The sequence below is a fragment of the Toxoplasma gondii genome, chromosome XII (genome assembly GCF_000006565.2).
Source record: "Toxoplasma gondii ME49 chromosome XII, whole genome shotgun sequence".
In the NCBI taxonomy this organism is placed as follows: Eukaryota; Apicomplexa; class Conoidasida; order Eucoccidiorida; family Sarcocystidae; genus Toxoplasma; species Toxoplasma gondii.
In genome coordinates, this window is record NC_031480.1 from 5109198 (window position 1) to 5132191 (window position 22994).

The window sequence follows — 22994 nt, forward strand, 5'->3', positions numbered from 1 at the left end:
GATGCCACACTCGTCAGCCGCACTCACGACGCACGTGCCTGACGCCAGAATGTAGATTTAGCATGCAGACAGTCTTCAAACATACACGGGCAATTTCGTCGACACATGTTCCTACGTTTCTCGCAGAAGGGTAAGCCAGACAGTCCCGCGCGTACTGCCGTTCACACTGCTTGGTTCCAACTGACTTTCGTGCTACCACGGACCGAGCCCCAGCATGGCGTGACGTCAATAATGCGCTGTAGGGCAGGTGCCCCTTTTCTATTCATTCGATTCTGTTACCCATCTTAGAATTTGTGGGTTTCGTAAAAGAAACACCCATCTCTGTTAACCGTGTTTTAGCGCTTCTTTCCGGACGTTACTGTTGCATGGTCTGCCATCTTGTTACACTCCATCATCCTGGTAAAAAAGTGTGTGGCTTTCTGTACCAGTATCGGAATGACCTCGATCGCGGTGCAGCTAACTCTGGCGTTCCTACCGGGCATGTACTCGCACAGCACTTAACTGTACAACTAGAGAGTCCTACACATTGTTGGTTTGTCCACAGGCATCGTAAGTCGCCTTTCGAATAACGAAGGGAAATGCTTGGTTGGTCTCTCGACAGCACAAGCTTTTTCTGTGGTGTCAGCGACCGTACTGTTTTCACTTCCTCCTTGATGAAGATGTGATTTAGGGAGATACACCATATCGCATAAACCAGAGTTCCCTCCCCTCCCTGCGAAAGTCGAAAGCCATGGGGCCGGTTTTCCACAGTCGACAATCGGAAAAGTCAGCGAGATGCTGCCAGGAGCTGTCGCAATAAAGTAAACTGCACCAGCATAGCCATCCCTGTGCGTTAGTGGAAAGCCAGCTGGTGGTTTGTTACCTAATTGTTGTTGTACTTCTCTGAAAGAAGAGACTGCGCTCGTGGAAGGTAGCTGCGTGCTGTAGTTGCATCAGAGACGTTTGGTATGAACGAATCTGCAGCCCCACGGTATGCTGGTGTTACAAGCAATAGCAAGTGCTAGCCAGTCGTCATCTCTAATGCATGCGCCTTAAAAGGTACAAGTGTTCGACCGTCATGTGATACACTGTGCGTGGCCCCCCTACATGACCCCGTTCTGATGGAAGTTGAAAAGTAACCGAATATGTACTATGCGGCTTGTTCACTGGCGTTAACGGACTGTAGTTTCCTGTAACACACACGGTGAACCTTCGGCTGGACATCGTGGAAGTCGGAAGGATTGTGTTTGTGTGTTCTTGGAATATGGTTTACCATCATCTGGTACTCCACACGAGAAATTTTCAAGACGTGCCACTAATACTAATATGTGCTCATGTGTTGCCTACACGTGCTGTACGAAGAGTCATTCTCAGGGACTGGATTTCTGCACTGTGTGTCGCATCGATCATGCGGACTCTTGCCTCACGCGAGGTGACTCCCGAGGAATTCGGTACAAGCCAACATCTCGGGATCTCTTTAGGTATCCTGTTTCCTGCCTGTGTACTGAAGATAGAAGAAAAGAGGTCCCGCATCCTTTGACACAATTTAGAAACGATGTGACACCCACCCTGTTTTGCAGAACGGGACTGGGCGACGATACTTGTGGCTTGCTAACCCTGGTAAGTCTCTTCAACAGCTACCATAGTCTGCAGACATTTGGGCAGCTGTGTAAGCCGATACCGGAATTTCATCCAAAGAACCTTCATATTAAAATGCACGCATGTAAACTAGTCTTAAACCCACAGGTTGCCATGTAACAAAAAGTCATCCTGATTTTGAATAGGCTGGTCTGAAATATCAAACCTAAAACTAATTGACTGAGTTAAATAATGCAGGGCTGAACTGTGTAAATGCAATTGTGTTATGGTTATGCCGCAAACCATTGATATTGCAAAGTTATGGTTTTGGGCTCGTGAGTGTTTCTCAAAAACTAGCTGTAACAGACATCAAGACAATTTGTTTTTCTCATTTTGATCTCTTTGGAAGCCCACTAATCTTCGCCTGGGTAAAACGATTACTTTACCACCTAAAAGTTGGATAGGGTTAATCGGGGCCTAAGACAAGAAATTTGTTGTAAATGATGCGAATCAATTTGATTTTCGGTGAGAAATTATATTTATCCAGTAATTCACGCGTTTCCAGCTCTACTAATTCTAAAATTTCATTATCGGCTATTAAAATCTATTTTTTCCGGAAATACGATAATATTTGCACAGGAATGAATGTTGTGGATCATTCCGATGGAGGTGGAGAAGGAAGGTCTTCAGTTGGTTTTGATCTTATAAAAGCCATTTTTTCTGAAAAAGCGAAGAGGATTTTACATTGATTAACTTTGGCATGGTAGATATATATTTTCTAAACGAAAGTTGAAGTTATGTTGAAAACAGTTACCTATTCTATTAACATGATTATTATATAAATGATTTATATTTTTAAAACATTATTTTTCAGAATCCACACGGATTCGACGGAGTGTAGATATATGATTGTCAATGTTTCCGAGAGACTGTTACATAATGTACCTTTGCATTTACTCAAAGTTATACCCTGTACTGGGTCTGTTGTACATCGACACTAGACACTGCTAATACCACTGTAGAGGTATAGCATATATATCCTGTCCATGAAATGGTGCGAGAGTACTTACTAATCAAGTATTAACACGACATCAAGATATTACTGACTCGGAATTTGAAATTCTAATTCTCTTGTGCACGTTCGAAACCTAGTAGGCGTAACTAAAAATGGTATGGTATGGTATGCGGACGTGGTGAACTTGGAAGACGCGTTAGACTTGGGATTTAAAAAACGATGAGAGTTCAAATCTCTCCTTCCTTAATATGTTGTTGATAAAAATTTCTCTCCAGGTTGGATTTGAACCAGCGATTCTTCGGGTAACAGTCGGCATCACTAACCACTGAGCTATGAAGAGCTTTACGTCACTTAACTCCGTTCTTTTTTGAATTAATCCAGCAACATCCTTCAGAAAATAGGTGTGTCTCTTCCACCTTCAGCTACGGTTAAGATATATACGTCTGCTTGACATATTAAATGAGAAAAGGCAAGTAATTTCAATTTGAATTTTACCATTGTACTTAAAAAGAAATTTGCTTCAAAAAGTGAACAAGTACGTTGCGAAAAAGTTGAACTTTCACCTTAGACTTTATAGACTTTTATTCTACCGTTCAACTACAAAAGAATTTAATTTATTACATATATTCTAAAAGAAAGGATTCGAACATATGCATCTCGGAGTCAATATCCGGTGTCTTACCACTTGGCTTTACGCCCGTATACAAACGCGATTACTAGTTGTAATAACACGCTTTCACTATGACATCAAGCTTACTTCTAACCTTTTGCTTAAAAAACAAAAGTTATCGGTCCCTTCTTCAACAGACAAATAGTTAGGCGATAGGACGTTCATCTTCTGTTGTGAGGGAGTCACACCTCTTAGATCAGCCTCGTAAAATTTATTCTACAATCGAGGCACCGCCCGCGGTTCAAGACTTGCTTATCGAATTCCCTGTAAATCGACGATCCCTGAGCGGACAAGTAGGAAGCGAACCCGGCCAATGAAGACTTCTAGGGGTTAGAATGTCTTACGAATGGAGAGGCAAAATGCCTCACGATATCCTGCATCGAAAAAATTTTATGAGTGGCCTATGATGGTTCAGGACTTTCGAGCACGTGCGTGGTGCCGACATGCGCGAGTCACCCCGCCGCCGACAGAACGCACTGCTCAGCGTTCCATGCTCAGCCCGAACTACTTCCTGGATTCTCGACTTTTCCGTTGTAAGAAAAGCGGCGTAGCTCTGTTCCGAGGATAGATCGCGAGAACGCGCACGAGACAGGGTGCAGGGCACGGAGAGCTATCCAAAAGTGTGTGGTACGCCAGCTGTTGTTTGTGGCAGCGTGTCACCTTGCTTTTTCGATACGTGCCAAGTGTCAGGTAGGGGCAACTCCGACGGAGGACTCTGCATCCGGCGTGAAAACCCATTTGCGGCGATCTTAATGTGGGTTTTTCGTGTATATGAGTCGCTTTTTCTGGCTGTTTCACAAGAGCAAAGTCGGAAAAAACAGGGTCGGGTGTGGCATGTCGACAGCGCAGTTCGTTACGTGTGTTCCGCGAGTACGGTCTTGAGTCTCGGGGTTGCGCGAAAATGGTGAGAGCATTTTGTCGAGAGCACAGGTGGCACCAAAAGGCCTTTTCTTCCGTTCGTTTCTGCCGTTTTCTGCCCGTAGATCGGTGTTTCTGTCAGTTGTTTTGAAGCGGACAATCTCATGCAGCCAGCAGACAGCACTCCACAAAACAGCCGCGAACGCGCGTGACCTAGCGGCTGCAAGCGACACCAGGTCCAGCCACGCTGCCCACTGACTTCGGTGGCAAGGGGCAGCCGAGCCTGGCGTGGCAAGCCCAGCTGGTTTCACTGTTTTCTGGCGTTTCTCGGCGATGGAATGTTTTCCAGCACACAGAGCGAATGTGGAGCCCCCGGGAAAAGTGGATGATCCTGCCAGACTCTGCGCGCGTGCGAGCAAGCTCTGTTTGAACACGCGGTTCCTGGCTGCTGCCACGTGCTGCCAGGACTTCCCTGTGCAGCACTCGGTTGCTGCTGCTAAGGAAAGCTGTATCTGTCTTGCACGGGTAAACTGGGCGCCGTTCGTTTGAGAAGAATCTTTTTCCTACATCGTGACTCGCTCTCTTCGTCATCGGATCACGAGTTTCTGAATCGCACGAGCGCCAGAACGCGGTCAGCCCAGTCACAGCTGTGCTGCACAGCGAATCGCCGCACCCGTCGCTTCTTGCGAAACCCGTCCCACGAAAAGCTCTCCCGCCACGATTTCGGAAACGTTTCGGGTTTCGCAGCGCGCCTGTGCCTGCCAAAACGACAATTCTTTGCGTGTCTTGTGGAAACGGTCCTCTTTTCTGCGGCAGCCTGGTGCGGACGGGTCTTGCAGCGGCCGCGTGGCCCCATATCATCTCGGCGTGTCGCGAGCTGGCCGTCCCATGCCAAGGAACAAGCAGAACATATGAGAGTCTTTTGGCGCGGCACACGCAGTGACAAAACCCCTGTTTCGTCAGCCATGCGAGTCACTGCAACCAGTCGAGTGTCGCCTTTCTTTCCAGGAAAAAACGCGAGCTCTGGTGCTGCATATAGACAGGACCTCGCGTATGCCAGACTAGGCAGAATCATGAGAATGGTTTTTAGGTGTGTCTTTGTGTAGTGCTTGCCGCGCGCACAGCCTGAAATTTTTTAGTGTCATGTAAAGTATGCCGATTCCTACCCGTTTCACTTTTCAGGGAACTCGCAGACGTCCATTTTCGCTGCTGCGTCATAGGTCTCTCTTGCAGCCGTTAGCGCCAGGCGTACCCGTCACCCGGTGCGCAGCGGGCTCGAAAGCAGTCTCGTGGCTTTTCCTGCCCTGGAAGAAAATCCTTTTTTTTCAGAGGAGACATAACGCCTAAAGACAGAGCAGCCAGCCGTCCGCCGCAACAAAGAACCACGGCGCTAGCCAGGGCCTGTCAATGTGACGGAGCTTTCACATCGTGGTTTTCGCTTCCGGATCATCTTGGGAGGCGGCCTCTGTTGCGAAGGCAGGTTTCTTCAGAAGACTTGGCGTGGTATTTCATCTGTTTGGCGTTATGTGAGTACCGCTGACAGCAAGCCAGAAAAAAAATCCCGACCCCGCTTTGCATCGACTGCCCTGTAGGCGTGTCACAGGTGACAACCTTGATGAGGCGAGTCCTTGCGGTTTCTAAATCCACTTCGTCTTCTGGATCCGTTGCGTAACCTCTAGGGAGGCGCTCGGAACTTGGGAGTCGTTTGTCTATGGAGGAGATGCAGGACGCGTACGCTGGCAAGATGAAGAGTGGGCTTGGGAACTCTTGAATTTTCGTGAGGGAATGAAGATGTATGGGAGTTTTCGGACTGCACATTCGGGTCCAAGAGGGATAGACACTTTCCAGTCTGTGAGGGTCTGCGTGCTTTGATTTTTGACTTTCCAAACCCAAAGAGGTTAACTTCACAACCACGTACCCACCGCGCTTTCCCCAAATGAGTTTTTCGGAACGTGGCGAGGGACCCGCGTTTGGATCTTCGTCTCGCTCTTTATCCGCTGCTGTTGCATAGTCAATCAGCTCCTGATCCAGAGACTGTTTTTCGACACGCACCTCACTTGCCCCCCACCGGATCCGCGGGTTCGCAAGTCTTTCAATCAAAGATTCAGGTGTACGTACACCCAGGGAATTCCAGCTTTCAACATGTTCAAGCAGCATCAAATTCGCTTTGCAGGTGAAAAGACTCGGTGGAGAATTCAGCGTGTTTCTTTTATTTGGGCCCCGAGAAGGTTCATGTGAAGAAGGCCGTTGGTTAAAGGGCCAATCTGTCCCAGGTCTGTCCAAAGGTTGGAGAGATTGCCGGAGTCTCATTTTCTGTGCTGTGCCGCAACGCCAAGCAGACCGTTTTCCATCCTGCCGGTCTCCCGGTGGCTCTGGACTAGTGCAGGCATCAGTGTCGAGCGCGAAAAGGTTTTTTTAGTGATATCACCGTTGCCACCCCATATTGATTTGTGTGTCTGCAAGTATTTCTCGTTTTGTGGTTGGGGACCACTGATTCTCCGGAAGCGTGCCAACTTAGTAACATGAGGCGTGCGTAACGACGGCCCGCGGAGACTCGGTTTTGTTTCATGCCCTCCAGTCGGCTTTTCCTTTCCCAAGGGATACTTCCTGGTCAAAGCAGCTTTTTGCCGCATCGTATGCTTGGTCCCATTTGTTTTCTGTGACTGTCTTTGGACCCGCATTCTGGGCACCTCGTTTTTTCGGATCGAGGCTAGCTTTCCGGTGTCCGCCTCTGAAAACTACCACGAATTGTTTTCTTACGCTTCCCGTCTGGACTTTGTGGAAGCATTATTCCTGCTTCGGCTTCGCATGCGGCGCTCCCGTTTCGAAGGAACTCGTCCCCTTCACTCCAAACACTCCCCTCAAAAATCTCTGCCTCGCCACAATGATGGAGAACTCTTCAAGCTCGTCGCAGCCACCCTGCAAAGTGAGTCAGGCGGTGTCTCTCTTGAGTTTTCCGCAGCTCTCTTTGTCCACGAAACCGAAGCCGTCTCTTTTGACCTCTGACGCCGGCGCGTCGACTCTCGCTGACACCGGTCTTTTGCCGAATCGAGGAGACAAGCCAACGAAGCCTTCGCCCTCGACTTCCACCGGTGGGGCTTTGAGCTACAGAGCTGTGGCTGCTCGCGCAGTGTCTCAGCGACCGGCCGGACACCCAAGCAGCGACACGGAGACGGATTGCCGCCGAGACAGCGAGCGAGCCTGTGAAGACGACAGAGTATGGTCAGCTTCCCCAGGAGACGCTGAGGTGAAGCCACAGAAGAAGCTTGCAAAGAGAGGCTTGCATCGAGGGACAAGCCCCCGCGACGAGGCGTTGTGTGCATCCGGCAGCGGCACTCCTAAGAACGAGGAAGGCTCTCGAGTTGCCCGTTCAGCTTCGCCGCTGCACGCAAGGAACAGCAAGGGCGAGGGCGGGAAAGCGGTTCTCTCGGCCGAGACTCAAACTGAGAAAGCGGCGGGCGGAAAGGGAGAAAAGAAGCCGAGTGTGAGGGGAGAGGGCGGCAGCCACGGGAAGCGGAAGCAAAGGAAGCCACTGGACTTGCGACTGGCGGCACCAGGTGCGTCTGACCTGCCGGTCTTCGACAAGGAAGGCGAGAAGGAGGCCCATCTCACGGTCATGCTCAGACCTGGGAACAGGAAGCGAAGGAGCTGCGTCGATGCTGTCTCCGGGTGTCTCCTGTTTTGGGGCGTGAGGTGTCCCTCCAAGTTCGCCGGTGCGAGCAACACGTGGTGCGCCGAGGGCGACAAATGTCTGGCCTGTCACACAGACGCCGAGTACTTTGGCCACCCTGCGGTCTACAAAACAGTTCTTTGTTCGAACTTGAAAAACAACTCAAGCAGGTCTTGCTGCTTCTCTGCAAACGCGGGTGGGAACTCTGCGACGGGTGCGAGTCCACGGAAGCGCGGCAGCGAAGCCCTCCTCTCCTGCGGGCGGGTGCGGTGCTGTTGCTGGAAAGCGCACACGAAGGCCGAGTTGCGGACGGAACTCGCGAAGAAGTACACTCTTACGGGTCTTGGAAAGCTACCGTCTCCCCTAGCCCAACACCCTGGTCTCTCGGGGCTTGAACCAAACGGCGCCGAGTGCTGTCGCGCACCAGGTGCGACTTCTGCGAAAGACTCGACTCGCGCAGACGCCTCCAGTTCTGTGTCTGGAGGAGGCCTCAGTCGACAGACCCGCCGTGCCTCTCTGAGTTTCGCGGGCGGTGCGCTGCCCCGAGAAACTGGCGGTTGCTGTCTCTCGCAAGACCCGCGGGAGGGCTCGCGGAGTCTCTGCGGGTTCTCCGGAGCGAGCGAGAAGCCCCCGAAGAAGACCGAAGACAAACGCTCAGAGGAGTTCGCAGGTGCGGGGCTTAAATCGGTGGGAAACTCTGAAAAGACGAAAGATTCTGCAAAGGACTCTGGCTCCGGCGACGGGGCCTCGCGCTTTCACGCGCCCCCGGCTCTCTGGGCGTCGCCGAAGGGGCCCAAGGGCACGTTTCGCGACGACGGCAAAACAGCAGCATGCGATGGAAACGGTGCATGCGACAGCAAGACTGGGGAGGAAGGCGAGAAGGTCGAGAGGGGGAGCGCCGCGTGTTCGTGGAGAGAGTGCACGCAATGGCGAGGCACAGGCGCGAAGGTTGCAGGAGACACGGGTGTTCCGCTGGCGCCAGTTGCTGGTGAGGAAAGTGGAAAGGGGAAAGCTACGGCGGGTGGAAGTTTCCACAATGCGGGAGTGCCGAGCGCCGACGGCATCGGACCTGCCAACGTCTTTCTGCCTGATGGGTCTCTCGATTTAGACCTCTTCAAAGTCTTTCCTTGTCGACACCGCAACGTGCTCCACGAACGCAAGAGCTGTCCTTTCTACCACAACTACCGAGACAAGCGCAGGTACGAACCTCGCAAACTCAGAAAAGAAGGACTTAGGGAGAGACGAGTAAGATTGCGAGCGCGTAGAGGGCACTGGAAGTTTGTGGCCAAGGGATGGGTCGGGCAGGATTAGCGATTTCGGTGGAAACAATCTAGTCTATACTTACACTGGAGGCAGAAACGAAGAGATCAGCGGTAGAAAACACTAGGGGAAAAGTGTGTTGGCGTTCTTCCTATCCGTCTGTGCCGAGAAGCAGGTGAAGGTCTGTTCGCGTCAGACGCGAGAGGCGGAAGCGAAGGAGACAAGGGCGAATGAGCGGAATACGAGGGGAGGGATGAAGCAGGTGACGGTTGACCATGTGACAGATTCTCGTCAACGCCAGGAGAGGAAAAGCGAACAAATCAAGAAGTGATGTACTTAGTTATGCTTTCCAAGCATTTCTCAAATCGAAAATGTCTTCCTTCTGAACCATTTGGAGAGGATCTTATATACAAAGCATGCAGAAGAAAAATATAACATGGCAGACGAGGTGGAGTCCCCTGTTCTTCTTCTGGGGAAGGTATTCATTGTTCTTGGGTTTCTTCTGAGGAAGAGAACTTCGCTTCGCGCATTCTTCTCGTTTTCGTTTTCTCAGGGCCCCCGTGACCTACCAGGCAGAGCAGTGCGAGGAACAATTCGACCTCGACACCGCGACGATCCAGTGCAGCAAAGGAGACAAGTAAGCCCGAGATACTTAATGTCTTCAATATAACCGTAATATATATAACATCTATGCAGTATCTCTATGATGCATGCAAGTGGTGTACTCTATTCAAAAGATGTATGGTGTCTACCAAGTATACGCAATGCAGAAAAATGTAAGTATGATGCATATACATCTGTATACCCATATACGGCATCTTTAATTTATAAAGTACACACAACATACATGTACAGTAGAGACTCTTCGTGTCGTATTTCCATTGCTTGGAACTTGTGTACGATTTCGAAAAAACAGCCTCGAGCGTTTTTGGTCTGCGGTCCATGAAAGAAGGCCTACATCCCAGTGCTGTCGGTAGGCTTCCGATTAAATCTTCAGAAGTGCAGCGTCTGGACCGTGTGTGTGCTTCGCTTCGCAGTTGCGAGAGGTGTCACAACCGCCACGAGTTGCTGTACCACCCGAACATTTACAAACAGCGCTTTTGCTCGAATTTCTCGCAAACCGACAAGGGCGGTTCGACGACATGCGCGCGCGGCGTGTTTTGTGCCTTTGCGCACTCTCGCGCCGAAATTCGCGCCACGCTGTTCACGGAGCAAGAAGAGAAGGAACCGGATTGCCAGTTCTTCGTCGCAAAATTCAAGACCGTCTGGTGCCCGTACGGCTCACAACACGACTGGCACACTTGCGTCTACGCGCACACTTACCAGGACTGCCGCCGCGCTCCTGCCATCGGTGAGCAGACAGACAGAAGAATCAGACAATGTGGAACAGGGGTGTGTCAAAAATGTCGATCTGCAGAGGAAGGTCTCCACTCTTTGGTCGGGTCTCTGTCTGAACCAATACTTTGAAAGGCAATGACGGCATGCTTATTCTCGTTTGACCTCGTGTTGCCTTGAAACATCTCGCAGTAACAGTGTTTTCTCGTCGAAACGTGTGTGTCAGGTGCGACGTTCGAACTGCTCGAGAAAGACGAAACGCGTGAAAACGCTTTCTGCCTCAGTTTCTTGTCTTGCCCAATCGGAGCTTTGCGAAGGAGAACTGGGAAGAACAGCGTTCTGGGGGGGGGGGTACCATCGCCACGAAAAGCTCTGCTGTCTACGTGTTTCGCAGGTTACGGCTCCGAACCGTGCCCCTCGTGGTCGAAAGATCTTCACTCTGCGGACTACGATCGACGTTGTCCACACGGGTGAGTGGCTCTGGGGACAGTTTTTCATGGAGACAAAAAGCGAATTTCAAATGCCGCACGTGTCGATCGATCTGAATGTGCATATCTTCAGTTCCCGACGTATCTATCTGCACATCCATATATATCTCTGTGTCGCTAAAGCGATGTGTCTATCTATCTATAGAGAGATATAGACATCTACTTGTACATCTATCTGCACCTCTCCCTATGTGAGGGTGTGTGTAGGTGTATAGTCATCTCCATACATGGTTTGTATGCGTCTGCCGTGCTCGGAGTCGAGTCTAAGTGTAGAGATATCGAGGGTCTTGTTCGCTTGTGGTTTTTTTCTTTTTCAGAGCGCGCTGCAGCTTTTCACATGGCAGCAAGGAACAGCTGTATCACCCCTCCTACTACAAAACGATGCCGTGCATGGACTACCGACCCCAGAGTGGAGACGCGAATGGCAAATCGGGTGAAAAAGGCCGCTCGTTTCGCCACGGCGGATCCGGCTCTTCTGGAGGCTGCCCTCGAGGTTTCCTTTGCGCGTTTTACCACGAAGTCACCGAACGCAGACTACCCGTGCCCCCCTGCTCGACTCCGGGCTGGACATTCTCCTACTCCATGCCCCTGCCCCTGTCGCAACTCAAACTCCTACAGCCGCTCTTCCTGGAACCCCCATTGTTCAATCTCGACGACTTTGAGGCTTTTGGCCATCACAGGCAAGTCCTTGACATTTATCTCAGAATTTGTGTCGCAGTGTATCTTTTCTCTACGCATGTAATCATGGGATTGTTCACCCAGGATCTGCGTCGATTTATGGACATGCCTGCCTGTGCGAAGAATCCACTGTCTACGTTTATATACAAATATATAATCTTTGTAGTTGTAGGTGTTTGCATATGCGCGTATGTGCGGTATATACACGCCCATCTAGTTCCTAGGACACTGAATGTGCCGCCAGTCATGGGATCCAGAAAACCAAGCTCTTTTTGTTTGCTGTAATTGACCATCCCACTGAGCTGCTTTAATGCAGCTAGCAGTGGTGGATGTCAATCTCTGGAGCCAATCCAGCATCTGTCCGTATATGTAGATGCATATATTTGTCCATGTCTACAGATACGTATATGAATTTACTTATGTATATATTGTACATGTGTAGGACGCTTTCAAGATGCAGAATTGTTTGTGAACGTGGCATCTGTCGAGAGAATGTCTTCACGACGCATGCGCCGCTGTGACCCTCGCGTCTTTCGTGTTTCTCGCCTTTGCAACTTGGTGACTTGCTACCGCTGCAGCCACTGCCGTGTGTCTGGGCATGCGCGTTTCACAGTTTAGTTTGCTTCTGTCTCTGAACCGCTTCGTTGCTCGCCTGTGTCTCCGTGTCTCTCCCTCCAGTCGACTGACTGCAGCTTCGCGGCGTGCGGGCGCCGGGAACGGCTCCGAGGGTCCGTTGGTGTCGGCGAGCCGCGCCATCGCGTTTGCCTCTCCCAGCGAGCACCAGAATTCGAGTCGGCTTCACCGGACGGGCGGAGTCTCCTTGGGGCTCGTCTCCTCTGGCGCCTTTTCGAACTTCTCCGTCAGTGGGCCTTTATGCGCAAACCCCCCGGGATCGTCGCCCAAGGCCCTCGCACTCGCCAAGGGCGGGACTGCGCCCCACTCAGCTGGCTCTGCGAAGCCGTCCGCCATGGGCCGCCGTCGCTCTTCGTTCTCCTCCTACTCCACATCCTACGGGGCCTCCTTTGCTGCGCCCGCCTTCGCACCGCCCTACTCCGCAGGTGTGCAGGGCCAGGGGCTCGAGGCGGCGGCGCTAGGGCCCCTAGAGGCGGGCCTGGGGCCCGAAGGGGTGTGTGGGGCTTTCGACGGCAGAGAGGATTTACATGCGTTGGCTCCTCAGTTGGAGTCGCGACGGCGCATCGGCCCCTGTTGGTCGGCGGGCCTGGCGGAGGCTCGCGAACCGGTTCTCCAGAAGAAGGACCCGGCGCGCCGGCTCTCTCAGGGGTCTGTGCAGGACAGTTTGTGTGGCGCGGCGGTGCATGCGGCGAGTGTGGGGTCTGGATCGGTCGCAGCACTCCGAGAAGGGAACGACGAGAGACGAGAAGACTTGCACAGCTGGAGTGAACCGACATCGTGCTTTCCGACCTCCTTCGAACCCGCGAGCGGCCTCCTCGCCCCGCCGAAACGCGAACAACGCCAAGAGCACCTGCTTCTGCAAGTCGCCGCTATGCTGCTGAACGGCGCCTCTCAGGGTGAGACAGAGACCTTCGTGGCTGTCGCTCCAGAAGCGGAAGAAGACCCAGAGGGCGAGGAGCTTGGACACACTTTCTCGGTGGAGAACGCCGAGGCTCCATTCCTTGTGGCACAGAGCGAGTTCTTGGCGGACCTCGCTCTGGGGAACCCCGCAGGCTTCTCAGAGCCGAGTGCCGCGCCCGAGGAAGACGGGAAGGCCGTCGCAGAGTATGCACCTGCTCTCTTCACTCCCCATGGTGGAGACGAGAGGGTAGGAGCCAAGGGATCGCTGGCCGGGCCCAGAGACACTCTCGCGCTCGGGACCTTCCTGCCCGCCTTCCCCGGAGACCCCGTGGCATCCGGGCTCTCCAAGGAAGCAGTTGAGGCGAGAGCTAACGACAAGGCGCTTGCGTTCTCGGGAGTCGTATCCAGAGGGACCAGCGAGAGAAGTTTGCGAGGCTCAACCGCGAAAAATGCGTCTCTACATGCGCTTGCCGTGGAGCGGCGAGAGTGCCATAAGACCTTCGATTCAAGTGCCCTTCTTCTTCCGTTCGCCGCGGGGACATTATCTTCTTCTTCTCCGCCTTGTGTCTCGTCTGGTGGGTTCTCTGTGGAGACTCCAGACTCATTGGGCGAGGCGGGGATGCCCGGAGGAAAGGCGACGCGCGTGGCGAGGCGTCTGGAGAGAGATGAGACAGAAGTTTGGAGCACCAGCACGGAAGGCGGCAGAGGCCCGAAGGGCGGACCGACCCCATCGCAGGGCGATCTGTGGTCGTCACCCTCACTGGAGACTCTCGCCTCCCGAGGAGACGGCGAAGAAAATGCCTGTGGGGTTTTGGGGGCGAGACCCGTTGAAAAGGGCGCCTTCCCCGCGACTCACGGCCGAAGGTTCATGCGTCTCTTTGACAACGGAAACGTTTGGGGTCCCTCAACGCGCGCTCACGTTTCAGAAGCCGACGCGCAGTTGTTCGCGCCTCTGTCCTTCTCCGCACCGCTGTCCTCTTCGCCTCCGGGCATCTTCGCGCCCGACGGCATGGAGTCGAAGACCCACAGGCAGGGGCGCTCCGCGCCTCACAACCTGGAGATCTCGATTCTTCAGTCTGCGCCAGCGCCGAAAAAAGAAAGCGTGTGGGGCGGCGAGGAAGAGGGCGACGTTTTCGGTCCACCTGCCTTCCCCGGATCCTCGCCGTGTGAGGGCAGGCCCGCGGCGCCCAGCGCCAGCTCCTCTTCGCTTGCTGTCTTTTGTCCGGCGAGCCGGCAGAGCTCAGAAGACTCAACTCGACGCTCGTCTGGAGGCTTCCGAGGGCGTGGCGGGTCTGGTGAAGGTCCCGTCTGTCCCTTGAGCGTATCGAATCTGTGGGGCGCTCAGTGGCGCCCCGTGGAAGCTGAGACTGCGGGACCGTCTCAGTGGGGCCCTCTCGCCTCCTCGGCGCCGCCTGGACTCCTGAGGACGGCGGCCAGGGGCCAGAAAGGCGTGAGCGGAGACGCAAACGAGGCCTCTCCTTGCTCTTACTCTAGCGCTTCGTCCTCTCACCTTTGCGGAGGCGACGACGAGCGCAAACAACACTCGTCGTCTGCCGTTGTGACTGTAGGAGGCGCGTCGTTGGGGCGCCGTGAATCGTCGAGCTCGAGCGACATCCGAGGGAAGAAAGAGGAATTGCGCGGAATTCCGACAGCTGCCGTCACGGCCGTCGAGACTGCTGCGGCGGCTCTGTGGGGCGCATTCGAGGAAGACGAAGACGAGCGAAGGAGAGACTCTTCTGGCTCTCCCGTCGCTCTCTCCACGCAGAAGGCCGCAGGAAACGAAAGATTGTCGATCGACAGAAAGCAGTCGTTTCTCGAAGAGGCTATGAGTGCGCTGTGGAAGATGAAGAGCCGAGAACACACGGAGCAGGGCGACGACCAGGGAGTCGACGCCGAGCCCCTGGTCGCGAAGCCCGCTCACGGAGACAAAACGGAGAATCGGCACGGTCAAGTGAGGGGAGAGACGCGGCGCCACATGCGGACGCCGCATGCGCACCGCCCCGTGGTTCTCGCGGTGTGTGCACAAGACGAAGACACGCAGGTAGCCTACCTGAAGTCCCTTCTATGTCTCCGGGCCTGGAGCAACGTGATTTTGTACGTCTCGTTACGCCGCGAACAAACAAGAAACCCAGAGATCTCGGACTCGGCCCTTCTTCAGACACTCGCTGCCCTCAGCAAGGAGACAGTGCGCTACCATGTCTCTCACCTTTGCGAGGAAGAACTCTCTGCGGAGGAACTCGACGCTTTTTTGGCGACGGAGACTGAGGACAGGCGCCGACTCCTGATCGTTTACGGAAAGCGAGACTCCTGGGAGGTCGAGAAAGACGGCAGCCGCCGATCGCCGGTTACGGGGCGCGACACGGAACTTTCTCTGTCTTCTGAGAACTCTCGTTCCCTCTTTTCGCTCCTTCGCCTCCGGAGAAAGACAGACAATGCGGGGAACGGCGGCGCACTCAAATCGCTCGCAGTCATTGGGCTTCACAGCGCCCCTGCAGAATTCTGGCGCGTGTGTCATGAAGCAGAAGCGAAGGTCGCTATTCTTGGCAACCAGAAGAATCTCGGTCGAAAAGACGAGACCGAAGAGACGTCTTGTTCTCAGCTCCTTCCCGCAGCTTCACACCCTAAACGATCGCCAACAGGCTCTTCGCAACCTATCGGGGCCGTAGTTTCGGCGCAGGTGATGGAGAAAGATGCGCAGACATTCGAGGACAGCTCGGCTGTTTCTACGCTTGCGGACTCGCCGTCAATCGTCATTCATTTGGTCGTTTCGCCGGCCCCCCTGACCCTCGTTTCGAGCGAAGGGCAAGCCGAGGGCGGAGCCCGAAATCCTTCTGTGGGGTCCAGGAAGGTCTGCCTGCTTCCCGCCACGTCTCTACCGCTCTGGTCGTGCCTGTTTGCCTCTCCACCTTCTGTTTTGTCACTCTCTCGCGACGCAGAAACGTCTGCGGAGCCGCCGAATCGCTCGTTCTCCTGTGCGGGTTTTTTCCCGGAGACAAAAAGCGAGAAACCGAGCTTCGAGGCCGGCGCAGAGTCCCCCACTAGTCGCAGCGTAGGCGAGGACTTGACGGCGGTGACAGCTGCAGGGAGTGTGGATTCACCTGTCTCGGCGTCGCCTTCTGTCTGTTCGCTTCCTTCAGTCTCCGAAATTCGTTCACTCTCGCCCGCCCTGCGTCCCCTCAACCCCGAGAGGTCTGCGCCACACAGCCACGCTCCCCACCTGTCTCTTCCTGCAGGCTCCGGTCTCTCGGCGTCCGCGGCGGCGACGGGCGTTTCCACGATCCCGGCCGCGGGGACACCTCCGTTGTGGGGCGGGAGTTCTCTGCCCGGAAAGCGCCCCGTCCGTGGTGACGAGAGAAGCGTCTCCGCAGAAACCGCAGTGACCATGGCGACAGCCGCCTCGTCGACTGCGCTGACGGACGATCGCGCCGAAGACAGCAGAGACTGCGGGGAAAAGGAGACCCGGAAGTCAGGGGAGAAGGAGATAGAAGCCAAGAAGGCAGGACGCACGAACCAGGCTACGCATGCGCCACAGGGTGCGAAAGAATGGAGGCAAGGGGTAGAAGGAGCAGATGATTATCAGGAGCCAGAGGTGCAGAACCTATTTGAGAGAGAACTCCTTGGGGAATTGCTCCTGCGAGAAATGCGCGTTGTTGGCAAAACGCTAAGAAGAGAAGGCTTGAACGGAGGACAACCCGAAAAGGTGGTTTTCTGTTGGGCGCCATTGGAAGAACAATCCCGCAAGAAAAAGACAGGCTGCGAGCGTCCTCGCTCCGGAGATGTCATAAACCCCCTAAGTCGACAACGGAAAGACGCAGGTGCGCATGGCCTTGATTCTCATATGTCAAATGGAACTCCTAAGACTCAGTTCTTCGTAGTCTGCTGTCTTTATCATTGTGACGGGTCTTGAATAAAGTAAAACTAGTATCGCATGATACTCAGATCCAGTATTCTTAGCGCCTCCGTTTCACACGAGACGTATGACGTGCTCATCAATGCTTCCTTCCCTGTATAGAAAGTGTGCGTATCTAGGTGATGAGTAAAAACAAAGACCTAGGTGGACTTTGCAAATGGGTATGCTTTGGAATCTAGGTTTCACACCCGCGTAAACCTGCATGCATGGCAGCGAAACCCCTTGTTTTCATGTGAGACCCCTGCGTCACTCGCTCGCAGAGAATGGCTGTTCCTCAACACATGAAGACATTTTCTTCGTGGAGGCCTCCGATTGCTCTCTTTTCCTGATTTCAGCCGTTTGTTCTTCTCCATCTGTGCACCTATGCTTTTTTCTTTTACAGCCTCGGCTTCTCTAAAAGCCGGACCGAAGCCCGAGGCGACTCGATCTGGCGTGTCTTCTCTGGGTGTCTCCGAGAGTTCGCGGATTCCCACTTCCTCGCTTTCCCCTGCATGCGACTTGTGTTCATCTCTCCGAGTACTCGCCCAGGACCTGCTTCCTACAGCGGACCGTCTACAGCGTCTGCTGTTTCTCGTCGCCGAGCGAGGCACGTCCCGCCCTCACAGGCATCTCTTCAGCCGCTTGTCTGTGTGCGGCCAAGACTCTGTGTTCTTCCTTCCTTCGGGCGACAAGAACGGAGGGGTCAGAGTTCGGCAGCATTCGAATGGTTCTTCCGCCACCGTGGCCGTCCGCGTGAACAAGTCGCCTGCAGCTCCACTTGAGGCGAGGGTGAGATCTTCCCTCTCGGGTTCGCTGTCTTTTCTGAGTCTCTCGAGAGAAACGAGGTACCTCACTTTGACTCAGCTCGTGCGAGGCTGCCCAGCGGCACACCAGTTAGATCTCTCGCGTTGTTCTCCCTTCGGCGATTGGATTTCCTTAGAGAAAGAGTTCGTCGTTCGCCCCATGCTGCTCAGAGTCTCACACGCAGTTACAACGAGACAGAATGAAGCAGATGATCAGACAGAACGTCCGCAACAAGCAAATCCAGAGAGGAAGGGAGACGCGGTTTCTGGTTTGTGGTGCGCGCTGTGTGGCGAGACGCTCGAAAGAAGCGGAAACTGCAATACGGATCAAGAGACAGCGATCGCAGGAGTCCCGGATACACGAGGCGCGGAACGCGAAGTTTGCTGCTTTGTTAGGTGCGGATACACGCCAGAAGAGAAGACACGAGAGCTGGACTGTCCCCACCTGTTCCATCGCTTTTGTCTCGACGCGTTTTTGGCGGGGCCTGAGTATACGCGAACAGGTGGAAGGTGCTTCTGTCACGCCTTCGTCCACCGGCCTGCGCTCCGCTCAACCCCCACACGTGGCGAGTCCGGAGAGGGCCAGACACACGTAGGGATCGCAGCCCAACGCCGATGGACTTCTTTCCTTTCAGAGTCTGCGGCATCCCCTGAGGAGAGCCAGAAGGCGGACCATGGCACTTCTCTGCGGTTCCCGCCGGCTTCAAGAGACAATGAAAGTACCGTCTTGCGTCGCACAGACGAGTCTTCGGAGCGCGATCCGGAGCTGAGTGTGTCGCATGCGGTAGGAGAGCAGAAAGATACCTTCAATTCGTTCTTCTCTTTCACGAGAGCCGCCTCGCCTTCCGGCGCCTCCTTCCGTCAAGCAGCAGTACTATGCGAAGGGAGCGAAGAGGACGCTGCCACTGTAGCTTCCGCCTCTCCGCAGACGTCTTTTCTGTGTCCAAGCCGGGGCGTACGGTCGTCGGTTGGAAGAGCGCAATACTGCACTTCACTCGCGACGCCGCCACGGCTCCCCGAGCTTCTTCGCGAGGTCCTTCTGGGGCTCGCTGAGGCGCAGGACCTGCATATGCGTGTGGCCTTGCACGAGGCAACCAAAGAGGCATTTTCCGAGAAGGCCGCACCCGAAAGCAGGGAAATCGGAGACGCGAAAGAGCAGGGTGACGCTTCGTTGCCTCGTTTCGGCGTTTCGCCCTCGGACATCTGGGTAGCGACCCGCGTGCCTGCGTTGGAACGCTCTGATCTGCACGCAGCGGCGGTTTCAACGTGTGTCGACATTTTCGGTTCCTCTCTACTGCCTGCGTTTGTGTCTGTTTGTCCTGGAAGGCTGTTGAGGCAAAACCCCCGAGTTTTATCTCTCGCCGCAGCGCGTCTCGTATTCTTCGTCTGTTCCGGCGGAGTCGCGGGGGCGTGGAAGGTGCAGGCGGGAAGCCAGAGGGAAGGCGACGTCGAGGAGGGACTTCGTGGCATGTACGAGATAGTGTCAAACTTCCCCCCCCTTCTGCAGCATTTGTTACTTCTGCTGAGTGGCGCCGGGCCTCTCTCACAGACAAATCCCCTGCATGCAGCGGACGCAGGTTCCGGGGACTTCGTTGCCGGGTCTCAAGAGCTTCTGGAAGGCGAGAGCGAGAGGCACGAACTTCCAGAAGAGCCAGCGGAAGACGCGCGTGAACGCAGGGCTGCCTTTCCCGATTCTTTCCTTCTTCTGTCCGACGTCGTGCACCATCCGTTCTTCTGGTCGAATGCACAGAAGCTGGACTTTCTGGACAAAGTGCAGTTTGCTCTCTCCCACGCCTGTGCGTCGCCTCGGGCCGCTTCTCGCCTCTCGCCGCCGACGTCTCTGCCTTGCGACTCGCTCTTTTCAGGAGACGCGACGGAGGGGCTGAGCGCGAACGAGAAGAGGCAAAACATCTGGAGAGCGTGTGTCGAGAATCTCGCTGAAGGATGGCGCGGAAAAGTCCACAAAACTCTTCTCGAAGCCGTTGACGTGGGACTTGCTGGAGAGTGGAGAGGAGCGGAGGGTAATTTGACGGCGGTCTCGACGCTTGCGAATGACCTCGATGGTCTCCTGCGCTTCGTCAAGACGTAAGTCTGTTTTTGAGAAAAGCACACAAGGTACATCGTGAATCAAACATGGACACATCCAAGATGAGGAAAGGGACACTCAGACGAGATATTGATGCAAAGTTGTGCAGGGGTTGAGGCGTCTGGTCGCTGTCACCAGAGCACACGGAACGACGCATGGAAACCAGTCTGCCTCGTTTTTGGTTGTCGTTTGGTGGCATTTCGTTTTTTCCATGCAGTGAACTTACCTTGTTTGTGTGTATCCCGACACCGTGGGTAGAAATTTTTGGTGTTGTCCGGCTTTGTCTCTCCTGTTTCTCTTCCTCCAGACTGCGAATGTCGAGTCTCTCCGTCAGCCTGAAGGTGCTCACTTCGTCTGCAGTCGCGGATCTTGTCCACGTGTATGTACACCCTATGGGGGCGGCGACGGGGGAGGGCCGGGGCGCTTCGGCGTTTGCGGAGCAGAGAGCCAGGCGTATTCTCCTACAAAACTTTGACAACGTCGTTCTCGAGCAAGTCAATCAAGTCCACCCTCGGCTGTTCCTCCTCCTGTTCGCGTACCTCACTTCCTCGTTCGAAGCAGACGACGAAATGGAGGGGATTTTTGATTTCCTGGCTGACTTCGCGCTCACCAGTAAACCCTTCCAGGACAGCTTCTGGTTCGACGCCGTCGTGTTATCTGAAGAGAAATGCGGAATCAGTGAGACGAGAGCGAATCAGAGCAGCCAAAGATAAATTTCGTTCCAAACTGATTCCACGAGGGGAACATCTCACGGTTTTGTACGGCTTCCGCATGCGCGTGCATCGTTGACTGTGTGGTTTCCCACCAGCGCGTGTGCGTGGCTGTTTTTGATGTTTTGTATGGGTTTTCTAATTTTTTTCCGAAGTGTCGATGGTGCTCTGAGGCCCCCATCGATATACGTTCAGGGATGTCGCAGGGTACGTAGCTCAGGTTCGTCGCGCCGTTCTTGCGTCTCTGGTTTTTTTCTTTTAATAGAAAAATTGCTTGTTATGTCTCACCGTTGCTGCGGGGATTATTTGCGGACTCCCTGATCTGCAGTTTTGTGTGCATCCGTCTTTTTGGGTCCCACTATTCCCTCCTTACAATCGCACCGGTATGTTGTGTGTACGATGTGGAATTGTTCATATGTTTCCCCTATAGTGATACATAGAGCATGTACCAAACTAGGTATTACATCACTGTGCTGTGGGAAAGACGCAAGGAGGGCTACCAGGGAAAAAAGTGCAGAATGTTTGTTTTGTAGAAAGGTTGCGAAATCCCAGGGAGAACCTGGAAAGTAGTGTTTTTTGTCCGGAGCAAATATGAGGGAAGACGGAGGTGAATCCCGTCTGCTAACAGTGTGTCTGTGCAGAACACGTGAAACGGAGAAACCTTGAGATTCGCCTGTTCAAACTCTCTCAAAGTGAAATGTACAGAATAAGTGCTTGTTGGGCTCACTAGCCACAGGTTCGCAAGAAAATTTTAGGGACGAAAGCTTCGACTACTGTCATCTAAAGGTTTGCTTCGTCTGACGGAGACGATGCTACGGGTTCGAACAACGCTAATAACGATCTCATGCATTTGTTTCATATGCATATATATATATATATATATGAATAGATATGTTCCAGGCGCAATATATGGATGGCTGTTATCACTCCTATTGACAGCGAGAGAAAACGACTACTCATATACTAGTATTATCACTACCATCGCACTGGCAGTAATCATCTGAGATTGAATAGAAGACGTGCAAGAATCGAGTCGCTTCTTCACCTATCACTACCATCGCACTGGCAGTAATCATCTGAGATTGAATAGAAGACGTGCAAGAATCGAGTCGCTTCTTCACCTACACAGGCTCTGAGGGTGTGAGTCTTACCTCGCTCTTCGCTCAATGCAGATGTCAGTGGTAGTTATCTTCATGTCTTTATCACTGCCTCAGTCTTCGCAACTAGAGAACGTCGCGCGAGAGACCACTTAGGCGCGAATTGTACAGAACTTCTTGTTACTCTAAAAAGATGCTGACAATGTTGCGTTTGTCCATAAAAGTATACTGTAGTGCGGGTCACCACCATTACTCAGCTGAGATCGGTGCCATCCTGCAACCCATAGAAATGCTCGAGAAATACTTTGACTCCTCCAGTTCCTAAGGAAAAGCCTTGTCTTCCACCAGTTCTGTCATTCTCAGGCGCGTCCGAAAAACATGGAACTGCGTGCCGTGGGATTGAATTCCTGTGAAAGCCACTTTTTGTGTTCCACGTGCAGCAACATAGTCCTCCGTCGATGATTTTTGGGACGCGTACTGGGACACACAGACTTCGAATTTTCATTGCTGCAATTCCGTTATTCGAAGCTCATGAAGAATCCAACTGCAGAGGCTTACGATTTCCCGTTTTTTCCTGGAGCTAGTGTCACCTTTGCTTAATTTTTCGCTCGTCATAACTGGAACGACCCTCAACCTCGGCATTGTGGAATCATGATGTTCATCTATGCCATTACTCTCCTCTTGTGACCTGAAGAGAAGACTGCCGGCTTTTGGAATATCATGCTCAGAAATGCATGCGTTTTGCTTATCATGCGGCTCCGACTTTTAGATCGTGACAATTTTCAGTTCTTTCACGAAGTCCCAAAGCTGCCACAAAAAAGCGATGCTGGGAAAAGGCCGGTGGAGCAGCCGTCTGAACCTTTTGCTATCAGTGGTGGCTGCTTGCTGCCGCTGCTGTTTTCCACACGCTAAGCCTTGCACAAGCCATGAGAAGCACCAAGCATCGCCTGGAAAAACTGCTACACCAGCATGTTTCTTCTTGGTGGAGTCGTCTCGCGAATTACCAGGTGTTCATTACTTTTACGCGCTCCTAGAGAAGCATGGACTCTCCTTCGCTTTCAATTGCTGCCCATTCCTCAGGAATATTCTCTCCAGATAAATGCACGCCACTTTCTAGCTCGGCAGTTCATCTGCTAAGATGCCGTAAGAGCCAAAACGGAACGACATACGTTCTACTTATTGCTGGAAATCCCTCATTACAGCAGTTTCCGGGATGCTTGAGATGCTTTGACAGCAAAGGGAAGCGTTTATGGAATACCGTAAGTTCTGCGTACGGCTGCAGTGCCTCCAATACATCAGTTTCCAGGATAATCTGCTGGAGCTGTACGATCCGACGCTAACGTGG

At 53.3% G+C, this 22994-nt stretch overlaps 2 protein-coding genes across 2 annotated transcripts; both read left to right on the forward strand.

Annotated features, from left to right (window-relative positions):
* Nucleotides 1–62: 62 nt before the first annotated feature.
* On the forward strand, nt 63–5103 carry TGME49_250685 (hypothetical protein; the record flags this gene model as incomplete). The annotated part of the gene is made up of 4 exons (XM_018780933.1): nt 63–130; nt 1560–1599; nt 3658–3775; nt 4226–5103. The coding sequence occupies 4 exons, from the start codon at nt 63–65 to the stop codon at nt 4249–4251; spliced, it is 252 nt and encodes an 83-aa protein (XP_018635071.1). The 3' UTR covers nt 4252–5103.
* Nucleotides 4420–21275, forward strand: TGME49_250690 (zinc finger (CCCH type) motif-containing protein). The gene is made up of 8 exons (XM_018780934.1): nt 4420–8969; nt 9584–9667; nt 10068–10381; nt 10760–10835; nt 11171–11533; nt 12210–16879; nt 17357–19841; nt 20150–21275. The coding sequence occupies exons 1-8, from the start codon at nt 6985–6987 to the stop codon at nt 20553–20555; spliced, it is 10383 nt and encodes a 3460-aa protein (XP_018635072.1). The 5' UTR covers nt 4420–6984; the 3' UTR covers nt 20556–21275.
* Nucleotides 21276–22994: the final 1719 nt, after the last annotated feature.